Here is a 24,764-nt window from a genome sequence, read left to right as displayed (position 1 = left end):
AGTTGTGTACCAGCTATAAACTTTGTCTCCGTGTTATTATTAGTGGGGCAATAAAATCTAATTCAGTAGCATTTTATCAGGTTTAAAATAATTTAGCTGTTAGGGGTTTCTTTCTCTTCTTTCGCTGGATCACCCAAGCGCATTATTTTTAAGTGAAGGTCTAACAACTGTTTTCAGTCGTATTACATGCATTACTCAAGGATGCATAGTTGAAGAGTCCTTTTCAATTTTTTTATTTTAGAGTTCACTCTAAAGCTCATAGATTAGCTCATAGATTTTAAAGCTAAGTTAATTATTAGTCTTCAAACATGACTAAGTACCATAGATAATGATTTGCAAAGCTGCAGCCAATGCATGAGTATAAATGTGATAAATCATAGACTGAATGGACATGCTTCCTGAAAGTAGTTCTTCTTGATACAAGGTTACCTAAGTGTATATTCAGGGCTCCTGAAGTAAAACACTAAGATAAAGGTTGTCACTGATTAGGCTTCATCTCTAGGAAATCAACTGTTGACAGTTACAGATTTAAAATTTATAATAATGCAGATTTAAATGTGATCATTGGAGCCTACTTTGAGCACTCTTGGCAACATGACCGCTGTGCTTGGAAAGGCAGAGTTCCTTTTGCTTCACACATGCTTTACACCACGGTAAAGCCTATAATACCACTAATGCAGCTTGCTGAAAGACCTTTGAGGCAGGCTGGAGCCTAAATGTCATTAGTAATTGTGCCTTCCTTGCCCCTGTAAAAATGCAGATTACCTACACTGGAAATCCTGAAGACTTGTTTAATCAGTGATCTTTGATTCCTAATTTTCATTATTGCAATACTGTCATGAACACCCTTAAATCTTTGTGATTAATGTAATTCCTCCCTGTTTTCATATACATGACCTCATACTGCCCAGAAATTTCCAGTTAAAAATACTCTGTTCTCTAGAACCAGTGTTTTTCAAAATAATAAGCACACCTCAAAGGACCCAAAAGGTAAAATGTTTGCAGAATTTCTATAACCTTAGTCGTGCTAACAGTAAGGAGCTGAACATTAGATCATCTTTGCTCTTAATTTATAATGCCATCATTTTCTTTGGTTCAGTGTTTACCATTTGTGTTGTGCCTCTTAACAGCTGCTGATGGCCCAGGAGATCGATTCATCATAGGGGAATCACAGGCTGGTGAGCAGGTGAGCAGAGTTTCTTTTCTCTTTTTTTTTTATGTATTTTTCTTCTGTAAGATTTTGCTTTGTATTTTTACAAGCCTTGCTAGTGCTTCAAAATTCAATAGTCTTGGATGTGGTGTGAAGTAGGACGCAGCTGTACTGACCCTCCTGCTATGTGCCTTGGGACATGATTTCAGAAAGGGAGGTAGTACAGTTACATAAGGAACTAACAAGGATATCCCAAAATACTTCAGAGCATTGTGCTGACATGTCTGATAGGAGTGCATACAGAAATGTTCTGCCCTGGTACAATGTTTGAGGACATGAGATTTCTAGTGGTGCAACAATTCATAAGCAGAGAACAGTTTGATCTAACCCCCTCTTGCTGACAGATTTGTAGAGGACGTCAAGCCCAAAAACTGTTTTCATAAGATGTTTCCATTTTTCACACTGATACCTGCAAAATGGAGTGTATAAAATTTTTATTAAGCTTTTACAGATAGGTAGCGATCAGAACAATCCTGAGGAAGCCCAGCAGCAGCCTGGTTTGAGGCTGGTTTGTGAGGAGAGTGTTTGTGCACCTTAGCAGATACATGGATTGATTTTAAAAGCAAGTTGAGGCATGACCTGTTTGTGACCTGCTGTGCTCTATAAATATTCATGAATAGACACATTTCGTGATTTGCTCTCAAATTCAAGAGCATATTTAATGAAAGTTCTGTAACTGGGGTAATGGGAAAAAAAAATCAGTTAGGTTCAACTACTGTTATTCTGTCCATTTAATCATACCTGCCAGCTGTGTTCAGGAAAACATGAGCTAGTTCAAAATGTTTCTCCAGCTGTTTCAAGTCCTGGTTTATAATTCTGTGTATTGTCTATGAAAAGATGGAGAAAGGGATAAGTAACAGGCAAAACTGAGGATTTTATAGTGTTATAGTCCATTTTGACTGCTAAACAAAAAAAAAAAAAAAAAAAAAAATCCAAGAAAAATGGATGTATTTCAGAAGTTGTATAAGGTTTTAGAAGTATTACCAGTGACAGGATTATTCAATGTTTTTAAAATGGACTTGAACTGTCTCTACATGTGTAAAAGGCATTTAATTTGGCTAATCGTGATAGATAGGAAGAACTGTAAAAGTTATTTTTGCTTTCAGTTCCATCCATCGTCTGAATTATCCTTTGAGATAATAGACACCTTCTCAGTACTGATATTAATGTGAACTTAGAATAATTGATCTCTTGTACAAAATACATAAAATGACTTTAAATTCTAAACAAACTAAATCAAATCAATTCAACAGTTTTTTAACCTGCCTTAATATTTTTAGCCCTCTTGACTTCATTTTCAACCATTGGTCCGGAATCCAAAAGACTTGACAACAATTTTTACAACCCTTTTTATGATCACAATAAAATGGCAAGAATCAGCAGAGCAACCCGCTGAATGACTCCTATCACTATTCCCCTGTCATCAATATTATCATTTTGCTAAATATCACAGCACTGTGTTGCTTAAAAACAGTACTGTTGAAGTCGTCTCTAAAGGGGAGTACTTCCCGTTAGAGGTCTGAAGTGTTTCAGTGTCCTAATCAGTTCAGCAGGTTTGTACAAAAGATGAAAGGGCAAATGGAAGCTGCTTCCCTCCTACAAAGTTCAAGAGCTCACAACTGTCTCTCTACAGGGACGGTCTGTCCTCCCAGATTATGGGGAATAGGAAGGCTCTCCACCACGGAGCAAAGATTAGGTGGGGAAGCAGGCATGCAAAGTAGAGACTATTTCTGAAAATACCGGTGGCAAGTTAGAAAAACAAGGCTGTTGACCTCAGAATAATTGGTCAAAGTTTTTTTCTGGGGCAAGCACATCTTCAGGTTCATCTCCTTCCCAAGAAATTATTTATAGCCTTGGAAGGCTCCTCAGTCTCATTTCACCCTTCAGTCACTCTCAGCAGCAACATTCTGCTTTTCACGTTACAGACCAATTAACAGAATGATTCACAGCAGGGAGTTCAAAATAGATTTAGATTTGGCTCCTCCTGTAGAGAAAAAGGTTATATAAATGCTAGTAGCAAGGAAGAAGATGGGACTGAGAATTGCAGGGAGGTCATATAGCCAAGTTGGACATTTCTGTATCAATTTTTAATTTCTGTATTTTCTGATTTCCATCTCCAGATGGTCACGTTTATGTTAACACTTTTTTTTAAATTGTGTATCAGGGAAGGCTTTCAGACATTACCCTTCTTTGGGAAGGTTAGGGCACACTTGAGATTACTGGTCAGGAGCCATCCACAGTGGCCTGCATGTGGAACACTCAACCATAGGAAAGATGGTTTTCCTCCTGTAGACTTACACAGACCATAGCATTTCCTGCAAGACTTTCTACAGGTGTTTGTAAGAGGCACTACAACTAACTGCCTACAATATAGGATGGAAAGCAGGCATTTTCCATGATTCCATTAACTTGTGCCTTTTTACAGAAAGGAGCGTGAACGATTCTAAATCACACAGGAGAGGTGTAATCATGTGCAGGAGAAAATGCCTGAGATAGAGGTTGTGCTTAGGAGATTATTTCTGGGTTTTATTCAAGGACTAAAATTGACTAGATTATCAGTAATGAGGGCAGAGGACAGTAACCAGTATTGCCCCATTGCAGGCAAAAGTGAGATCTCAAAGGCTTTTAGAAGAGCTTCTGTGAAATTTTTGCATGTTAATATATTTTCTGAGAAGCAATCTTTTCTTTATTTTCATAGGCTCTATCACAGAGGAACACAACCCTAGAGATTCACAAATAAATCTGATGGTTGACTTTTGTTCATAAAGTTAATCTGATCAAATTCTCAGCAGACAAAAAGGAAATTAAATATATGAGCAACATAACCTGTTCTAAAAGCAATTGTACCATGGATTTTTTAAAATGTATCGCACCATTGCATCTCAAAAGATTAACTCATCTAACAATAAACTCCAAAAGCATGGTTAGTTACAGCACATTTTATCACCATAGGCTCTGATTTGTGACAGTAGTCGACATTTTGTATTCTTTGTGATGCTTTTTAAATGGGAGAAAATTTTTATGCAACATGTTTTTCCTCTGAAATTTGTCATTTAAGCCAACTTTGTAAGTTCAAAATAATATTACCTATTTGTGATGTACCTTTAGAATATATCTACAGTGGTGTGCAAAAAACATAATCCAAGGCATAAGCTTTGCTTTTTGTTACGTTTCTTTACATAAAAATCAAAATTGTACACTAGATAGCATGATTTTCCCTTTTAAGCAGCTTTAGTATAAATGGCAGTACTTCTGTGATCCATCCACTACTCCTTGAATCGTCTGTGGTGAGGTATAAATGCTGTATTCTTTAAAGTGGGTTTTTTTAATGTCATCTGGTTTAGATACCTACATTAGCATAGCATCAGTCTAGCCCTAAAAATACATTATGACATACGGCAAGTGTGGGTTTTATTTATGTTCTTCTGCAAGGATATTAGATTTCCATTACCTGTAGAAAAGGGTCAAGATTCAATCAGTTCTAGGCTCAGCTGTTTCTTGGAATACAAAGGTCACTGTGATAAGCCAGGTGAAAACCATCCCAAGCCTCCACCGAGGGCTTCTGTCCCAAATGTGTGAAATACACACATTTCAAAGTAAAACTCGCCTCTCAGAGGCTATGGCAGTGCTCAACTGGAGTAGAAGAATGGGCAAGGCAAACAGCTTTATGCAGCTGAAGTGCTGACCACTGGTCTAGAGTTTGGTCATGTCTGTCGGCCTCCTGACAAAAGTCATGGAGTAAATTCCTGCTGGGCAGGAGCAGGTAACAGTCCTGGGCAGTACAGCCTGCAACCTGTGCGTGCTAAGTTGGAGAAGCCCTGGATGTTTTCCAGCGCTGCATATGGAATATAGAGTCAATCTGCACGTGAGTTATGTGTGTGGCGCCTACACAATATGTTGCTCTGATCACAGCTGCATAGATCCGTGCATAGCTCATGTTCACCTGTAGCAGTGAAACCTAAATAAGCCAGGCTTACTGCAGTGCTGTGCAGAGCCAGCAATGAAACCTCAGTCATCATATCAGCTTCTTTTAGTTTCTTTTTTTTTTCTTTTTTTTTTCTTTTTTTTCTTTTTTTTTTTTTTTCTTTTTTTTTTTTTTTTTTTTTAGGAATTTCTTTTAGTTATTTATTTCTTAAATAGTTTTGGTCAAATTACGGTTTTACCTTGGATTTTGACAAATGTTTCTTAAGATAGTCTGCCTGGTGAGAAGTGTTATTAAAACTGTATCATTTGTTTCATCACGTTGTTCTGATATTTTTCTATTCTTTGTACTGCTTCTGCTGAAACTTTTTAATGTCTTGTGACTTTATAGAATTGTAGAATATTATCAATTTTAGGCTATTCTAAATTGACCCTCACAAAGATAGATATTCTCTGTGAAGTAGTATTGAGGTCTGGAAATCTGCTTAAAAATTAAGCAGTTGGTTACATTATTATAGTATATGTTGGTTCTTCATATATAGTGTGCTGGTAAAACAAAACAGAACAAAAATCCAACCAAAGCAAAGTAATTTCAGCCGTGGCGACCGGAGTGCTCTGCAAAAATATTTATGTACTGAGAACCGCTAGATTTTTGTTCATGGAAGTTTCCAGAAGGTCACCATCTAACAGTTAAATTTCTAAGCCAGTTATTTTTCTGTGCCAGGTATTTTTCTGAGTATCAGTATATTCTTTCTTCTGAAAGTTGTTCATGTAATAGAAATATAAGGAGAAAAAATTGAACCCACCTAATATGTGGCCATATAAATAAAGCCAGGTGTGAATTGGAGTTTATTGTAGCTGTTGATGTCACTCACAGTATATCAAGAGTTATGCTCAAAATAAGAATTCGGGTCTTTCAGATAGATTACTTACAAAAGTTCAAGTGGTTTAATTTTTTTTTCCCCAAAAGTAGATTAATTTCTGGGGTTTTTTTTATTTTTCAGCCAACTCAGACTGTGATGCCTGGTCAGGTAATGCGTGTTACAACTGGTGCTCCAATCCCATGTGGTGCTGATGCAGTGGTGCAAGTGGAAGATACAGAGCTCATCAGGGAATCAGATGATGTGAGTCACAAGCTAAAAAACTCATTTTTCTTTTGTGTGCAGCAGTAAATGGCACGTGATACAATCCTGTAAATATGAAAGACAGTCATACAGACAAGCTCTTCAGTAATCTCAGAAGTTTGAGGAGTTTTGCATCAGTTCCTAGTGGCAATTTTCACTTTTTCAGGCTGTGATAACAGTACCACAGACCTTCCTGTTCTGACTGGTTTTTCATCAAAATTGTTGAATGCTGACTCTAAAATGCTTAGGAGCATATTTGAGTGAAAGGCAAATGCCTCCTGGAAATTCATGCCTACAGTCCAATTCAAATGCCTGCTGTATTTGCATTTTAAAATACGGGCTAGTGGGAATCTCACCAAATAAGAAGGGGAAATGTTTTCTTAAATTACGCGTTGATCTCAGAATAATACCTTGAATTACTGCTGATGTAATTAGAGCTGAGTATGATTTTCTGTGGGAAAGTGAACTGTTTGAAGTGCCACAAAATCCATGGGATTACTTAGATTCTTATGAAGACAGTTCTGCATTATCAGGGTTGGTCTTGTTTCAGCAAAGGTGAATTTGGAGGATTTTGGAGAATACTTCTTGTACAAATACCTTCCAATTAATCCATTTAGAAAAAGAGGTTTTGTTATGAAATTGGAAGTAAATGTCTCCCAAGTTTTTTTAAACTACAACTAAGATTTTTAAAAGACATTTGTACTCCTTTAAAATTAGAACATTACTGAATTTAAGACCTCTGAAAACCAAGAAAGGGATAAGGTGCACATTCCTCCAGAATGTAGCCATAACCCTGTTTTTGAGCAGATTTTCCAGCCTACCTTTAAATCATACTAGTGGACTACCTTACAGATGCTGCACATAAGAACACAGAAAGAAAACACAGAAAAAAAAACCCACAGAAGAAATATGAATACTGTGGTACTAATTCTGTATGCACAGTTATCTCCGCATAGTGAAATGGGCTTTTTATGAAGCAGAGGAGCTCTCTGTAGACAGCTTTATTCCAAAGAGTCCATCTTAGACTTCCTTTGTGTTGCTGTGTTTGCTTCTGAATCTCAGCTGTGATTTCAAGGCACTATCATCATGTTTGCTGTCATCTGAGAGACTTCAAGGCAAGAAGATATGTCTCTTATTGACACAACTTCCAAGTTCAGCTTTGGAATGAACTGTGTATGGTCCTGTGCTCAAATCAGCTTTTGCTCTACTGCTGCTGTTCTGACAAGCTGTTCCATTTCACCACAGCTCAGTGTCAGCATTGTGATTGCAGCTGGGGTGTAAGCAGGTGAATTCTGGTGTTCAAAACTGATAAAGACTGCAAAAACTGAAACCCACTCAGGATCCTTTCGCATGCCTTATTAATCTTATTAAATGCACAGATTTTTACATCTAATGCACTCAGCAAGCTGTCTAGGCTGTCCTTCTTCCTATCAGGGAAATTACTGAAATTATCAATCCTGCTTTGAGGTTACAGGTGTATGTGTATAGATTATATCTTCCTCCAAAATATACCATTGCCTTCGCTGCTTGTTAATCGTTCCATTACCCTTACTGAACAATCTTTTGTGGCTATTGCCCACCTCATCTTGAGAGGACTATCACATTGCAGAGCAGCACACGTGGTAACCTTTTATATTTCTACTTCTTTGGATAACTCGGTCCTTCCTTCCACTTTTTATGTGCATGTTCTCCTCTGCATGTGAGAACAGCTTATTTGACTATGTGCTTAAAGTCTGATTTTTTTCAGGAATGGTCAGCCGCCTTCCACTTCTTTTTCCTGCCTATAAATATGGGATAGAACTCTAATTTCTGCTTGTCCTTGAATACACTAGTTTATTAATCCTGTTCATTATAATAAGTATTGTTTAATTAATATGTTATTGTATTCTCTTCCTTTTCATGTCTGGGTGGCTACATATTTCAAGAATATTTTTCTTTTTAGTGTTTAGAGCTCTTTCAGGGCTGGGATTTAACTGAAGTGAAATCTCTAACATGTAAAAAATGTTCTTCTGAAAAGGGATTACTTTTCAAAGGAATTAATTCCTTGAGTTCTAGTTGTGGTAGCAACTTAAATTTCATAGCAAGCAACTTAGTACTTAAATTTCATAGCAAGCATTCCCCAAATGATCTTAGAAGTCATAGGCCTGAAATTAATTATATCTATCCATCAGGAAGAAAAATTCTCATCAGCTTGCCAAATGCACATTCATTAAGAAACATGTCTACTCCCTATTCATTTTGAGTTTTTATGTCGCCTTGTAGGAGAAGGGAGCCCAATGTGATCAACCAAAACAGGAGTTAGATCCTGCATCCAGCCAAAGCATCAGTGTATCAGCCAACTGTCCACAGCCACCAGAGCAGGCCCCTCAGCTATAGTTCAAAATGTATTAATACGCAGCAAGAATGCTGCCTGACACACACGGAAGGAAAGATGTTCTCAGCATAATGCCATATCTCTTTGCAAGCCTCTCTAGCCACCTTGAATTCTGTTGCATTCCTTAAACATTCTGGGATATCCATCGGTTCCGTAGATGTCAATCTCTGATATCACCGTGTTGTCCATAGTCACATTTTCCACTGTGCCTTTTGAACCTGGTGTTGCTGAATTCCTCAAAAGCCTTTTTTTTTTTTTTTTTTTTTTTTTTCCCCCATTATTTCCCCTAATCCAGGAGTCCTGAACAGGACCTTTTATGTTAATCAAATGTATCGTTGCCTCTCCTCTTGATTCCCTTAAAATCTTCTATCCATCTTTAAGTGTTATCAAAGATATGGAAATTTCACATCTTCATGATTCAACAGTGATTCCCAGAGTGTCATAGAAATAACATAATTCTGGGACTAATCATTGCCCCAAATTTTTATTGCAATACTCAAGTGTCTTTTACAGCCTCAGCTGGCAGTAAGGGGCAAAAGGCCATTCTGGGCACCAGCACAGCCAATCTGAACACTTACAAGCAAAAATCATCTCATGTAAAAAAAGAGCAAGTACAAAAGAAACAGAGTTTGCCATAAAAGCTGCTGAAAAGCATATGAAAATGCTGGGATAAAGTAAGAAATTTTTTATTAGTAATTTTCTGGTTTTCAGGAGTTTAAATTTTCCCAGTAAGTAAACAGAATCTCGATCTCTAATAACACGTTAGTTAGCTTTAACTTTGGGGCCTTATGTTTAGAGGATTTAGTTTGAACTCAGAAACTGAGGCCCATATCACCTTTAAGGAAGGACACAATTCCCAGTGTCCAATACAACACTTCTGTTCTTGTAAGAATTCCAAATAACACTGACCTGCCTTGTTTTTCTTGTAATACTGGTGTCTGATTTATAACTTTGAGGTATTTAAATATGAAGCACTACAGGATGATGTAAAAACAGAATTTGTTCCAGTCTAGGTTTAGATGTAGTGCTACTGACAGGCTGGCACTACCTCAAAAATTAGTGTATATGTCACCAACCCATTTATAGGGCTTAAAATTAAATATTAACAATACAGGTCATGTGCCATTTATTGGCATTGAATGAATCACCAAACTATTGACATTCTGAACAAGGAAATGCATCAGACTTTTCAGGCCACTGTCTCTTGTTCACAGTAAATAAACAAGATGAATGAGCCCCTTTCTAATTAATACACGTCTCTCAAGTAGGAGTATCCACTACAGGAATCTACATGAAAATCCTGAAATAGCTGCAGCACACAGCTTCTTTCCATCTTTCTAACTTAATAGGCCTACTGTCTGCCAGGGTAATGGTCTCTTTGAAGTGTCATCTTTGAAATGGTTTGATCAGATCAAGTTGGCTGAGAGGAGTGGAAAGAATCCACTCAGATCAACAGATGGAACATAGGAAAGCTATATAAATACAGGTATCATTAAAAAAAAATAGGAAGCTAAAACTTAACTAAATTCAGTGCTGGTCCTCTCCTAATGAGAACTCATCATAAAGAGCATTTCTTAAAATGTTGTTCAGTTGTAGCTCACATTGTGTTACAACCTTGACAAACAAATCAGGAGAACAATATGATGCTAAAACCGTAATGTCTCAGTGTAATGAGTGCTGTAAGCTGTGTAGACTTCTGAGAAATTAAACATTAATCTTCTTTGAATAGCTCAGCTGATCATACGTGATGTCCTTGTGTTTGTAGGGCACTGAAGAGCTAGAAGTTCGAATCCTGGTGCAAGCTCGACCGGGCCAAGATATCAGGTCTGTATTTATTAAAATATCTCTGTAAGGTATAGAAAGGCTGATGAATTTCAGAGTAATTTTTTATTCATGAGTAGTACCGACATTTTGACCGTCTGACTAAGGAGTGTCTGTGGACCCTCCTCACCTGCAGCAGGACAATCAAGGAAAGGTACTTTGAATCTCATTCTGTTTCTCTTTCATGTTGTTTTTCTGTCCTGACTTTCAGACCCATAGGACACGACATTAAAAGAGGTGAATGTGTGCTGGCTAAAGGAACCCACATGGGTCCCTCTGAGATTGGTCTCTTAGCAACTGTTGGAGTAACTGAAGTAGAAGTTAACAAGTTTCCAGTGGTTGCAGTAATGTCAACAGGGAATGAGGTAAGAAATTTGTTTAGAATTATAGTCTGAAATACTGTAATTTTTTTTTTGAGGCGCTATTTTGGTTCGTGACTTCCACCCTATTCCCAAGCAGACTCACTTTTTGAACTGCAACTCGTGCTGACATGAGCTGTTTTTGTGAGGCATCAACCCATAATCGTCTGCTTGTGTTTTCTCCCTTAGGGGCTTTTTCACAGGTCTCGCACTCTCTTTGCCAAAATTTTGGTAATGTATCCAACCGTGTGCCAGCTGCTTTCCTCCTGCCAGCAAGGGAGAACCTGTGGGGTAGTCAGGGTTGTAATTCATGTTGCCAGCCATGACTGAGGAGTAATTTCTTTTAAGCAACACCCTCTATGTCTATAACACAAACGGCAGACAAGCTGTCTTTGGAAACTGAATAGTTCTACCAAACGCTTTGTTGTAGTATTGTGCTTCAAAATTCTTTTTAATAATAGCACATGTTGAAATCTAGACACTCCTGTTGGTAGAACAGCAGACTAGCTTTATAATTGCTTTAACTACATCAGAAAAATCAGGTTTAAGATTAACTTAATTTACCAACTTTACATATGTTGTGTGTTGCCCCAGGCCAGCAGCTGTGCCCTCTCGTTTCTTCCTGCAGTAGGACAGAGAAAGAATAGGAAGGGCAAAACCTAAAGAACAGGTGGGTTGAGATAAGTGGGTTAAGACAGCGTCAGGTTTTGACTGTCCTTTAAGACAAACTTTTTGAAATCCAGCTACGAATATTAAATCAATACAGCTTAAATATGTTCAACTTTGAAAGATTTTGAAAACTTTTCCTAGGTTGAATTTTGTCATCTGGTGTACAGTTTATTGACAGATTTCATGACATAAACAGGGTATGGCATACAGGAACCAAAACACTAATTGAGGGATAAATCCACAGAGCTACAAGGATTACAGGTGGTGATTTTCTGATCAGTAACTTCCATATGGTCAAAGAATCTTATATGTCATTAAAGGGTCATTTACTGGTGTGGGCATTCTCTTTTGTAAAATGTTAAGACACCCTGCACAGTGGGTTTCTTTAACATCCTATGAAAATCTTCACAGAAACAAAGCTGCAAGCCAAAGCATAAAATTTACCCATGCTCCATTTTTCATCATTTTTACCTTACTACCTAATGCTATGATTTTGACAGACATATTCTTAGTAGTAGTATTATTTACCTCCTGTCAATATCGTATTGTCCTTCTGTGTCCTACATTAGAATTTCTAACATATATAAAGCATACATTTACATGTGTATGTTTTGTAGTTTAGCTTGTAAAATACATAATACATATGAGGTAATTGTCACGATACACTATCTTGAGAGAAAGTTTTTAATCGAATAGTAGTTGATATAAGAACTAAGCATAAGGCTTCTGTGTTTTAATCTGATGCAGATTGTTGTATTTGAAAGACAACCTTTTTGGTAAGCAGACAATGAACTTCAAAATGTTCATTAATACCTTTAAATCTGGTTAACAATATCAGTGAGGTTCCCTTAAACCATTTAAAGAGGAACAATAACGTGAAAACTTACAAGTTGGGGTTTTTTATTGCTAATGTCTGAGATTAGACACCATCTACTCATAAGGAGTAAGAATGTTTTGCAGACATGAACCAGTAGAAACAAACTAAACAATATGGAGGATTGGACTAAACAAGCACATTATATATCTGACTAATTTAAATTCACTACGTCACTTTATATGTATGTTTCATGATATATGTCTAAAAATATCCTGTCCAACCCAAAGAAAAAATTCTCACTTGTGTACAGCACAGTATTCCAAGGAGACTGATTGAGAGTGTTTCTGGTCTTATAGCTGCTGAATCCTGAGGATGACCTCTTGCCAGGAAAGATTCGGGACAGTAACCGTTCAACTCTCCTAGCTACAATCCAAGAACATGGCTATCCAACAATCAACTTGGGAATTGTGGGTGATAAGTAAGTACCACATGTTAGTAAAGATGTCACTTCATATTCATGTGATGCACTTTATGGCATCCGTGGGAAAAAGAAATACCAGAGAAAATGTCACTCATTACAAGCGTCACGGTGTTGTGACAAGGCACATCTTGGAGAAAGTATTTCAGCCTTTTCATTAGAGCAAGAAATAAGTCTTTTCTAATATTAGGGCAAATCTTTAAAAAAAAAAAAATTATTTAATGGTGTTTAATTTGTTTTGCATTCTGTTTGTTGAAACAGATAATCTATTCCCTGTTGCAAATTGAATTTATTGCTTCAATATCCTTCCAAGCACTATACTTAAAAAACACAAGGAGAGACACTTCTACAGCAGCTATACTTTTTTCTAGTCAAATAAAGGGAGAAGGAAAATTTTTCTCAGAGTTTATTTTCCATGCCAAAATAAATTTAGAGTATAAAATTTTGTCATATTCTAAGTAATTGTCTTTTGAGGAAGGCCCCACTGCCGCATAATGCTCAACATTTCCAGAAATATGTGGAAGAGTTTTTTTGGGGTTTTTTGGGTTTTTTTACTGTAGTGGTCTTTACTTTGATTGCCACAGAGTAGCACACTACTGATCAGTCTTTCTGTTTGTCTCACGGAGATTGCTCCTTGTTTCCCAGTGGCAGTGAAGTGACATCGCTTGAGAGCTCTAGGATAAGTGGTTGAAGTGTTCAGTTTTTCATCCTTCACAAGGCTGTGCAGTGACTGCCATCCATGGCTTGAGTTTCTCAGTATATAATGTATTTCCTCAGTTTATTGAGATCTAGAGGCTTTGAATAGTCTTGCTTGCTTTTCAGTTTGGGTATCAAACCCACTGACAGACTTGGTTTGACAGAGAGTTGTTCAGGTTGTCCTAGTGGGTAGTTAAAAGTTAAAAAAAAAAAAAAAAAGGCAGATGACAAGGTCCCAGTGAGGGACTAAAAAAGTGTCCAACCAGGTTACTATAAGGGAACAGGTAATTTCAAACCCAGTCTTCCCTAAAGCAGCATTCCATACAAAATATCACTAACTTGACAGAAATTATATGAATGAACCAGCCACTGCATGGTTTTGCAGTAATTAAACCAACCTGCATGGTGGCTGCAGGAAATGAAGGTGAATTTGAAGTACTCACACAGGGAATGTGGCATCATAGTTGAGATCTTAGGGAAGGCAAACCCTTCTGAATACTCTCACTGCATCCAGGTATCCCTTTTTTTCTTCTCTAGCCAAGCAAAACAACACTGCAGTTCCAAACAGCAATAAATACCAAGCCCTCCTAGCCATGAATGCTTCCAGTTTCAGGTGGTGATGTCATACAGAGTCTAAACTCATGAGACTGTTCTTTTCAGGAATGGTATCTAAATGTCCTCAATTGCTAGAGCTTTCTGTATTATAAGGACCTTTTTTAACTTTAAAATGAAACTAGAAATTTTTCAAATGAAAGTATTATATCCAGAGGTCAGGTTCTAGATTTGTGTAGCTAAGAAAAAAGAAAACAGCCACAAAAAGTCTCTTAGCTCCTGAGAGCCATCTCTGTGTAGAGGGATTGGCAGGGGTTTTTTTCAGTAAAATACTCTAGGTGGAACTTTTTACCACCTGCAGGAGCAAAAGTAACAGCTGCTGTTACCAACATTATTGTCAATGACAACTTACATTCTGTATTTCCAGCAGCTTCATCCAGCGAAAATGATGCTTTCCCTGGTAGTCCCTCTTCTTTATGGCCTTGCCCTAATCAAATAGCTATAGTCTCAACTTGGCTGTGTAGTCAACACTATCAAAAGGAGAGTTTAACCTAACGTCGTTGTGCAAAACTGTAGCTATGTACTCCATTGCCTTTAGGAATTGTTTCTGTGACCTCTTTGGCTGGGAGAGTCCATGAAGATAAATAATCTTAAAAGCTCTCAGTAATAAATGGCAAATTACTTTAGAATCATAGAATTATTTATGTTGGAAAAGACATTAGGATCATCAAGTCCAACCAACATTGCCAAGTCCACAGCTAAACCATGTTCCCAAGTGCCACATCTACATGTATTTTAAATACCTCCAGGAATGGAAATTCCATCATTTCCCTGGACAGCCTGTTCCAGTGCTTGATGGCCCTTTCAGAGAAGAAATTTTTTCCTAATATCCAATCCAAACCCTCCATGCTGCAACTTGAGGCCATTTCCTCTCATCCTGTCACAAGTTACTTGGGAGAAGAGACCAGTCCCCTCCTTTCAGGTGGTTGTAGAAAGTGATAAGGTCCCCTCTGAGACTCCTTTTCTCCAGGCTGAACAATTCCAGCTCCCTCAGACACTCCCCGTCAGATATTTTACCCCAGATCCTTCAACAGCTTCATTGCTCTTCTTTGGAATGTCTTTCTTGTAGTGAGATTTAAGGCCCAAGAGAACTTTTTGCTTTTCTGTATTTTTTGCAAATATACCGTATGACCTTTTTTTACACCAGATCCTATCTGAACACCAGGCAGGAAACAAATATATCAGTCTAAGGAAGTGCCTGTACCTTTGCTTTCAGTCAGTAGAGAGGTTGGTTCTTTTGAATCTTCACTATTAAAATGATCCCTGAGTCTTGAGATAATAACCTTGGCAAAGGTAGTAACAATTCTTTTCAAATGTTTCTGTTTCATGCTAACAAAGCAGCTTCTGCAGAGGTAGTTACTTAAGCTCACAGAATAGAAATAATGAGCCTCCAATCACAGAGTGTACTTTGCAGTATGTTTTGAAAGAATAATTCGGTACTGTTGACTTAGCTAAAAGTCTTCTGCAACAGGTATCAGAATTCAGTCTTAGCAGGTCTTCTGCCATTCCTCCACACTCACATGCCCAATCCATATCTTTGCAGAAAAATGCATCTGCAGTTCTGTTTCACTCAAAAGGAAAAACTGTTTCTGTAAATCAGTTCGATAAGAAGTATGGTGTTATTTCATTATGTAATAAAGCTAACAGTGTTGCCCATGCAAATATTTCAGTATAAATATTTTTGGACTAAGATGACTGATTTGAGTACTGTGGCACTTGAACAAATGCAGGAGGCTTACAAGAAAGATGTTACAAAGGGTACAATTTTGACACTTTAGTTAGCATGTTTGTAAGAAAACGGGAACAAGCCTTCAGTGTCTGTTTTATGGTTTACTGAAGTTAAACCATGGATTATGTGTGTTTGTGCATGCTCATATATATGTGCATTTTGTATGTATAATATGTGTCCAGACATTGAAAAATGGGAGGATTTTATATGCCTGCAATATCTACTGGTGTTGTAAAAATACTGGCAAACATACTTTTTAGAAGGAAAAATTTAAAACCTGAAGTTTTTTTTAATGTATCATGGTATATATTTCTTTCTTCCCATACTTTAGATTTGGGTGGACTTATTCCTATTTCCTTTTTTTTAAATACAATTTTCATGGGGCAAATTTTGCTTCATTTTACTGGGAGTCTCACTTCCTGTACACTATAAGCACTAGTGGGGTTTTAGACAGCAGCTAATAGGGAGCACAGTTGGGTATTACAATTGCTGCAATGGGTCAAGGTTTCTAACAACCATGGAAATCATCTTCAATCGTATTTGCAGATGTAATATTCAAGCACAAGAATTTTTTTGGAGTAGTATTTGCAAAGACAAACTTAGAGGTTATTCCTATATATCGTTTCAGCATACAAATTGCTCAGTGGTGTTTAGGTAAAAAAAGTAGCTTGTTCAGCTGCTTCAAAGCCCAGGATTGTGATACATGTAAACAAAGAGAACGTGAAAAGATGGGCGAGCACACTGAATATCTGGGTTTCTGACGAGTAGTTAGAAGCATTTTCAAAATGCCTTTGCATATTAATCATGCGTGAAGTTACATTTTGAACTGACCGCTCAAGTCTGACGTAGCCTACAGCTGTACTTTCATTTGAAACCAACACCGTATTTCTTTTGGGAGCATTTTAAGGATTTCTGAGATTATCACCATCGTTTCTGTTCGCCTAAATTGTTTCTATCACTTAATATTCAAAATACAAAACAGCAATTCCAAAACCCAGAGATAAAGTTTACAGTTGAAATCCTAGAAGAAAGCAATAGGAGAAAAGAACAGACCTGGGCATGTGATACAGCTGAAGTTAGGTCTCTTAGTTAGATTTTCTCTATTTGTGTTTTTAGCACGTAAAAGCCAAGCTGTTTGAAAAGCACACATCTCTGAGTAGAAATGGAAGACATACCCATTTCCAGAGCTACTGCAAACACAAGAAACAAATGCAAAACAAGAAAAGGAAGAACCCTTCTGATATTGTTGTTACTGTTGTGTCTTACATTTTTGTCTGAATTGCAGACTCACTTGCTAAAAAATTAAAAAAACAACTGGCAATCCTGCTGTGCTCTGTACAATTACCAGAACTCTTGAGTTTATGACATACAGAAAAACTTTTTGAAAAAGACAGCAATATTCAGGGCTAAATTGAGCTCTAAAATTTCTGCAAAAGACAATAATTCTCTTCCTGCAAAACTAAAGGAATTGTAGCCTGTTCCTTTTTCTGAAAACATGAAAAAACCCACTATTTTTTGCCGAGTAGATAACTTATTACTTACAGTAGAAACTCAGTATGGATTCCTCTCTCCTCTGGTGTCTGGTGATTGCTAAATCTTGCTTTGTATATTGTTGTGGGTGGTCAAAATCTGCTGTTAGTCTATGAAGTTATTTGGGTTTTTTTGGAAACCAATGATAAAAATAAGTTGCATTTCTGATCTGATCTGTAGAAGTCTAATTATCAGGATATTTTTGTGTCTGATTATTTCATTTGTGTTGTTCTTTGTATTCCATTGTTTCAAGTGTAAAGTTTAGCCCTAGCAAAATCTGCTGTAGCATGGGCCTCTGTTTTACAAAGACATCTTCCCTTTTGACAGCTTTTCTTCTATGAAAGACTTCCTTATTAAGCTTGCTAAGGAATTTTGATCACATATGTAATGAATTCAATTTCCTCTGCTTTTACCTTTGTTTACATGAGTGCATTTTCCCCTTCTCTGCATTCTTGTCCTTATTTTCTCATTCCCTTATCATTTTTCTCAGAGACATGTATAATATTTAGTTGCTTCCAGCAGCATTTTCATTTATGAGCCTGTGATTTCACAGTGGAGATAGAAAGAATCTCTCTCCATAGGAGAAAAATTCAGAAAATTTATATTATTTCTTCACTTTCTTGAAAGATTCATCTGAATAGTTATTAAATCAGTAGTTTATGAGAGCTTTTCTACATTAGAAGTGTTTAGTCTCTTATTTGTTTACCTTTCCTTTTTGACATACTGTTGGACATAGAGCTCCTAAATGACAGGTAAACCTATTAAAAATCACCCTTGCTGTTGTAACAGCATTAGTCTGTGATATCCCTAAAATAAAAGCTTTGATAGAGTCTCTTCATATTTAGAATGGGTACTGAAATCTTACTGAAGGATTTAGTCCACTTCAATTTTAAGTTTGCCATCCCAAAAAAGGTTTAAATCTCTTGTATTTGTGTGGCTTGCATGTAATTACAATTACAACATAGATGGAACACCTGGAGTGGTGGGAGGAGAGTGGAGAAACTGCTCCAGCTCCAAAATTGTTCTTGCAATATCATTATATTAGTTAGAATATGACGTATGGGCAGAATCCAGGCACAGAATCCTAGTCTCTCCCTGCTCCAGCTTAATGCCAGTTTGGGTAAAAGCAAATATACTGTGAACAAAATTAGTAGTAGTAGTAGTATCATTTAACAAATGACTGCAAGAAAACGCTTGGTAGAGAAAAGACCTTTACATTAGGTGTCACAGTATTAGGTTTTACTCAAATGACTTCACTTCTAATTCTGCTCAAAAAATGATGGTGTTATAAATTTTGATCGTAGCCTAATGAATGCAGGGATACAGAGTAGTGGTTTGAAGGTGATTCAGATGTGGAGGTCCTCTCCTTCATTGTGCCCTGTCAAGACTATTTTCCTTTTCAAGCAGGAATTTTAATCTCTGTCACAATAATTCTTGATAATCATTAGGGATGTCTTCAAATAAGTTTTCGCATTGACAAGTCATCTCATCTAATGCACATGTTCCAAAAAACACCAAGGAACTTCTGAGCCAAAACAGAGGTGAAAAAAGAACTTTAGAAGTGGGACAGTGCAAGTTCCAGGGAGTCTTCTGTTCCAGTAGGAAACTCCGTAGTGTGACAGGTAATAAAATTCCATGCTGTAGAAGTGACAGGTGCAAACCTCATGCACAGCAGTGTGTGCTTTTCCTAATTGTGTTCAACACATGCATGGGCTCCTTTCTGAATTAGCATTTTTTAAATCACAGCTCAGTAGCAGGACTTGATAGTAAAGAGCAAATAATGAAGAGGACAGAATACTTTGAAAATCCTGTCTTTGAAAACAGAGGGAATCTTATTTGTTGGAGGAAAATAAAAATTGCTATTTTCTATGGTCTATTTTTGAGGCGTAAGTTAACAATTTTAAAAGTACTTGGAGAGATAAGTTCTGTTTCCAAGACAACTTCAGCTTTTAGAGGCCAAAGTTTCATTCACTTAAATGACTTTCAACCTTCTTAGTGCCTAGAGCATATATTGGACATAGAATTTGAGTTCCCAAGTCACTGAGAAATTTTTGAGGCTTGAAATTTTACTAATACCCTAGAAGGAAATAATGAAAACTTATAAAGGCAGTAGACACAGGACAGTCAAAGAAGTGGTGAATGCTGAAGGTGGGTCAGTGATAGGAATCACTTACAAAACTGGGTTAAGTATATTGTTAATATAACCAAATATGAATTGATATATAGAGGATTAAAGAATATAAGTAAAATTTACAGGATGGAGGTTTATATCCTAAGAAGCAAAGATTTAAGAAAATATTTGAGAATCATCTAAATACAAGTTCTAGCATATCTATAAAAAGCTAATCTCCTATAGAATTAGAAGGTTATTTTTGTCCTTGCCTTTGTATTCCCAGGACAAGAACCATTAAATTTAAGTGGTTTAAAGATGGACTGTATACTGAAGTAATACTAAAACTCAGGGTGTTTAGCTCAACAGATGCTCTTACAAGACCACTTGATTTCCTTCCACTAATACTGAGCCACGTGGACAATAAACTGCATAAAGTTTCTATTTCCGCAGCAATGCCTATGTATTCAAGTTAGACTAATTCAGAGTGTAAGTAAAGCATAATTTTAACAGTGATAGTAATTAGTTATTAGGAAACTAAATCAAATGCTTTGATACTAATTTCAAAGTGGGATTGGATATTTATTTACAGTTCGAACAGAAGCAAGTTCAGGGAGGTTCTCACACTATTCTAAATACTACATAATTTTTAAAAAGAGTTATTTCTTCTGGTTGAAAATAATCTCTTAAGTATTATTTCTGAGAATTAAATTAATTTTTTGTGTTATTCTAATGGACAATACATAGTAGTATCAGCAGAAATTACACAACAGAGCTTAGCATCATGCTGGAAGAGATTTTTGATTTTTGAGACTGCTGTCTGTTGTGTGGATGGTTAAACCAGAATCTGGGATCATTCATGAAATCTGAAAGTCTTTTGTGTGTTATTTCATGACACAGGGACCCTGTTTTGAGAAATAAAGATTGACTTTGTTACTCTGGCAACGAATGGAATAGCAAATGAGGGACTGGAGCCATTTTAGGAAATGGCTTTCTTGGGAAGACTATCAGAAAGAAATGGACATCTAACCCGAATAATTAGAATATTTTTCCATCACTTCCTATCAGCCTTAGTATGCATTCAGTCTGACAGATCTTCTTTATGAACTGTGAGGAGAAACATGGCATGGATTTACAAGGTGATAAAAGAGGATTTTAGATTTCATGTTAGCAGTGACTGTGGGCATGTGTTACAGTAGTGTAGGGGCATTGGCACAGTCTTCTCACGTTCCCAGGTCAGACAGGACATGAGTGTGCACAAAAGTGATCCTTGAAATGCCTTGTGCAAGATCAGCTGGCCATGGACTGGGAATGAAGGTTGACTTTGTTGTTGTTGTTAACTGTCCAGTCGGCTGATAAGAAGAAATAGCTCAAGAGTCACACAGTGATGACTGATACTCAGTCATGGATATCTGATTTCAGGCTTTCATAATAAATCTTCATGTCCAATGAAGATTTTTTTTTTTTTTAACATTTAACTGCCCTACGTTTAAGAGTATAAACATAATTTCCATTAATTTCATATTTCTGTTACAAAGGACACTATCTAAAAGTAGTTTTTTCACTGAAAAACTGACTTGGAAGAAGTATTTGTAAAAGGTAATGCTGCTTTCATAAATTGGGAATTCATAGCAAATCATTAATTGTTTTAAATAAGGTCCTGATAGGAGTAACTTTCTCAGTTTTGGTCATTTTTTCTAATCCTGCCTCTTGCAGCAGGGTATGAAGCTTCTCATGAATGAAGTGGCATCTTTATTGACTATGGAGTTATAAAATTAGGATAATTACAGCTCTTTCCCCCTTGTAGTTAAGAAGGTGACAGTTATTATGCCTTGAGACCTATTTCCTGAATAAGAAGCTAAAAGTGTGAGTAAAAATATTTCAGTGGGGCCCATCTCCAAATATTTTCCCGTTATCTATGGTCCTCCTTCCAAAATGTCGAGTTGTTTAACGCTTCGTTTTGCTTTGTTTGGAAGTCAAGAGTAAAGAAGCTTCTCCATAGACACTGCAAGGAAAGATGAACTATGCTTTGTTGGCATGCCCAGTTGAGCCTAAATCCTTCCATAACTTTACTCTTCATTCCTTCTGAGAAGCCCATCCAAACGGTAACAGTAAGGTGTTCGCTCCCTTTCTCTCCCATTGGCTGGCCTTGCAAAGAGGAAGCGTTTCCCATGGTGATTTTGAATATCTAGAGCCACCAAGGGGGACACAGCTGGGCCCAGAGCTTCCCTTTGACCCCAGGAGACTCTCTCCTTCCCTGGCTCTTTATTATACCCCTTCTGCTTCCTTTACCCTCAGGAAGCCAGATGTTTTTAAAGAAGAAGGGACACAGAGCTTCCAGAACACTGCGGAGACAGGCCTACCAGATTGGTGAGCACTGTTTTTAAACCACTTGGGACGTTGAGGCACGTGCATGCTCACAGGCAGGCTCGGCCAGGTGTCTGTCAGGGCAGAGCTTGGAGCACGGATCCAACCAACATTTGCCGTACAGGAGCAGATGGTGTTTTATTCTGTCCATTAAGTAGCACTGCCTTTTCAGTTAAGTCCTTATGCACCAGTGCACTGTAGGCTTACATGGCTCCACAACGTTGATAAAATGAAAATGTTTATGTTATTCATCAGTGGCAGCAAACATCTTTATCCATCAAGGCTTTTCCCTTTTAAAAACTGAGCAGATTAGAAAAAATCCTGCTTGAAGCTAGCAGTGGAGTCCAAGGAAGTCACTGTTATGATTTTTCAGTCACAGCAGGAGTTGGACTTCAGTGATCCTTGTGGGTCCCTTCCAACTCAGGTTGTTCTCTGAGTCTATGATACTGCATACTTGGTTTTCCCACCACTATGCCGATCACCTCTAGAGCAGGCTAACTGGAACATTTAGGAAACCTCTACACTACTCACTATGCATTTTTTCCAAAATACATATGCAATTATATACTACGTCTTACTTAAGGAGATGGCTTAATAATAGAGATTAATTTTCAGAACTTGCCCTCTAACATAGGCCCAAGGAGCAGAAGTGATGACAGAGGGAAAGTAAACCACCTGTCATTTTCTCCATTAACAAACAGAAAAAAAGAGTTTCTATAGTTTCATTCATGAAGGAAATAAAAATAGGTAGAAAAGGAATGAAAATCCTATCAAAGGCTAATACCTGAAAACTTCAGACGTGAGGATCCTCACCGGGGTAAACGGTCTCATTTTTGTAAAAAAGGTTGGAGGATTGGGTTTATAGCTTCATGTTTGCTTTGCATACTGGAAAACAATTGCTGTTCTCATGACTGAGTCAATCTGCTGTATCCTTAGCTTTCAAAACAACTGTTTCTTGTTTAGCAATTAGTTATTCATGCTGAAGCCAGGTTGTTATAAATCTAGGTCTTCTTCATGTAATGGACTAAAGAAATCAGCCAACTAGAACCTTTTGCTATACTACACATCCAAAAAAATGGTATTTAAAACATTTTAAATTTATTTCAAGAACATGATACAGACTGTCTACTTTATGTAAAATTACTTAAAAGATGGAATCCACCAGCAGATGATGGACTTGGAATTCCTCATTCAAGTCAATTCACACCTCATTGCTACTGCATGAGTCTTTAGTCTCTTCTAAGTGGTGTAAGGGAATGCACCAATCAAATCCACCCCCTAGAACAAGTCTTCCTACCCAAAGCATGAGCAATAAAAAATGCTTCTGCTTCCAGAGCAGGAGAAAAGGCAATGGGAATTTTGTTATATTAAAAACATCTTTGTGCTTTAAGGATTATGGTCCAGTATTGTAGAGACAAATGAAGTTCTAGTTCCTTCCACTAACTAGCAACTGTCAAAAAGATTAAGTTGCTGGTCTCAGAGTTTCTCAGTTCCTTCTCTTCATTTATTTCTAACACTGTAGTTTACTCTTCTTGGGGAATTTGAATTTTTTTTTTTAGTAAACAAAAATCAATGTCATATTTCATTTGACGTTGATTTAGGACACAGATGACGACAGAGAATTTTAAAAGGTCTTTTTATATTGTCTCTAACCTGTGGCTTCCAAATAATTTTTGTTCTGGAGACAGACATTTTTCCAGGTGATTAAGTTATGATTCTGTATAGGGTGAAGCTTCCTAGAGAAAGCCTTCATTTTGAGGCATTGCTTTTAGGGACTGCATTTCTACCTGTCCTAGAGACATCCATACAGTAGATCAATAGCAGTTACACCAGTTTGCAGGGGGGGATGAAATTACTTTAAATTCCTTTTAAACTTATTTGAAATTTACAGTTGAAGCTAAAGTAAAATGAAAAGGTAGGAAATTCTGTGACAGCAATGCCATTTCACCATGTGTCAGACTTGGTGATATTATTTGCTTTATATAAACAACTAATTACATCCATCATATATTTTACTTTCAGTTGTGTCAGTATAAGCCAGTTCTCATTTCATGAGGGCTCTCATTGAAATAATGGCAGAACCACAGGTGCCCTTCAGACTCACCAGTCTACTGACATCTTTACTGATGAGCAATGTCTTTGGCATTGATTATTATATTATGTAGTGTAATCCTCAGTCATATTATTTCAACCCAGCTACAACTGTTGAATATTTTCTACTCCAAAAGTGAAAACTTTTCAGTGAATCCATATTGACTCACTTCCTTTGTAAGAGGGAAGATAAAATAAAAAGCTTTACTGGCGTAATCCCATCCAATTTCTAAGAAAAACTAATGGATTTCTGGTAAGTGTACTGATAAGGTTCATTATCTTCAGCCAGCAAAATTAGCCAGGGATAGTTTTTTAATTAGTGGAAACCAGCAGTTCTCAGGCTGCTTCTTACACTCAGAGGACACACTGGATTTAGAGCGAATTAAGTGCTCATGAGTTTGTACAATGGCACAGCCCCTGAAAACAGCTGTTATCAAAGCTTCGCTCCTGTTCTTTCAGCATTTATGGAAAAAATTACAATTCACACTGAAATGCTTGCAGATGAATGTACACAAGCAGCAGACAAGGATGTGATCGAGGACCCTTCATGCAGGAATGTGCCCAGAGTACATGAGCACCTGGCTTCTATGCATGAGACCTTTTCCTGTAGCACTCCCATGGCTATCTGTTTTTCTGACCTCTCTGATCTTTTGTCATTCTGGCATATATATAAGTGGGAATCTTCTGAAGCAGGTCCAGGAAAAAGTAGAGGAAATATATTATCATCCAGGTATAGAAAAAACACTGAAGGCATTAGACAGCTCTCATGGTTACTTCAGCAAAAAAGTTGAAGACCTCTAACTGAAGGCCTCTAATCAAAATCGCTATGAGTTCATAAATGTAACATGAAAAAGAA

General features: G+C 37.2%; 1 protein-coding gene across 18 annotated transcripts in view; it reads left to right on the top strand.

Moving 5' to 3' along the window:
• Window positions 1–24,764, top strand: part of GPHN (gephyrin) — a 275,747-nt gene that overhangs the window by 234,595 nt on the left and 16,388 nt on the right. For 13 of the 18 annotated variants that reach the window (XM_040066711.1, XM_040066708.1, XM_040066703.1 and 10 more), the window contains 5 exons: window positions 1,131–1,186; window positions 6,136–6,255; window positions 10,395–10,453; window positions 10,662–10,815; window positions 12,652–12,773. In XM_040066711.1, coding sequence (XP_039922645.1) covers window positions 1,131–1,186; window positions 6,136–6,255; window positions 10,395–10,453; window positions 10,662–10,815; window positions 12,652–12,773 — 511 coding nt within the window. Of the gene's footprint in view, window positions 1–1,130; window positions 1,187–6,135; window positions 6,256–10,394; window positions 10,454–10,661; window positions 10,816–12,651; window positions 12,774–21,748; window positions 21,821–24,764 lie in introns of all 18 variants that reach the window. The other 5 variants (XM_040066698.1, XM_040066696.1, XM_040066694.1 and 2 more) reach the window with 1 other exon arrangement.

Source organism: Hirundo rustica, chromosome 6 (genome assembly GCF_015227805.2).
Source record: "Hirundo rustica isolate bHirRus1 chromosome 6, bHirRus1.pri.v3, whole genome shotgun sequence".
Lineage (NCBI taxonomy): Eukaryota > Metazoa > Chordata > Aves > Passeriformes > Hirundinidae > Hirundo > Hirundo rustica.
Note: the sequence above shows the minus strand (reverse complement) of the source record. Positions and strands in the feature narration are given on the sequence as shown.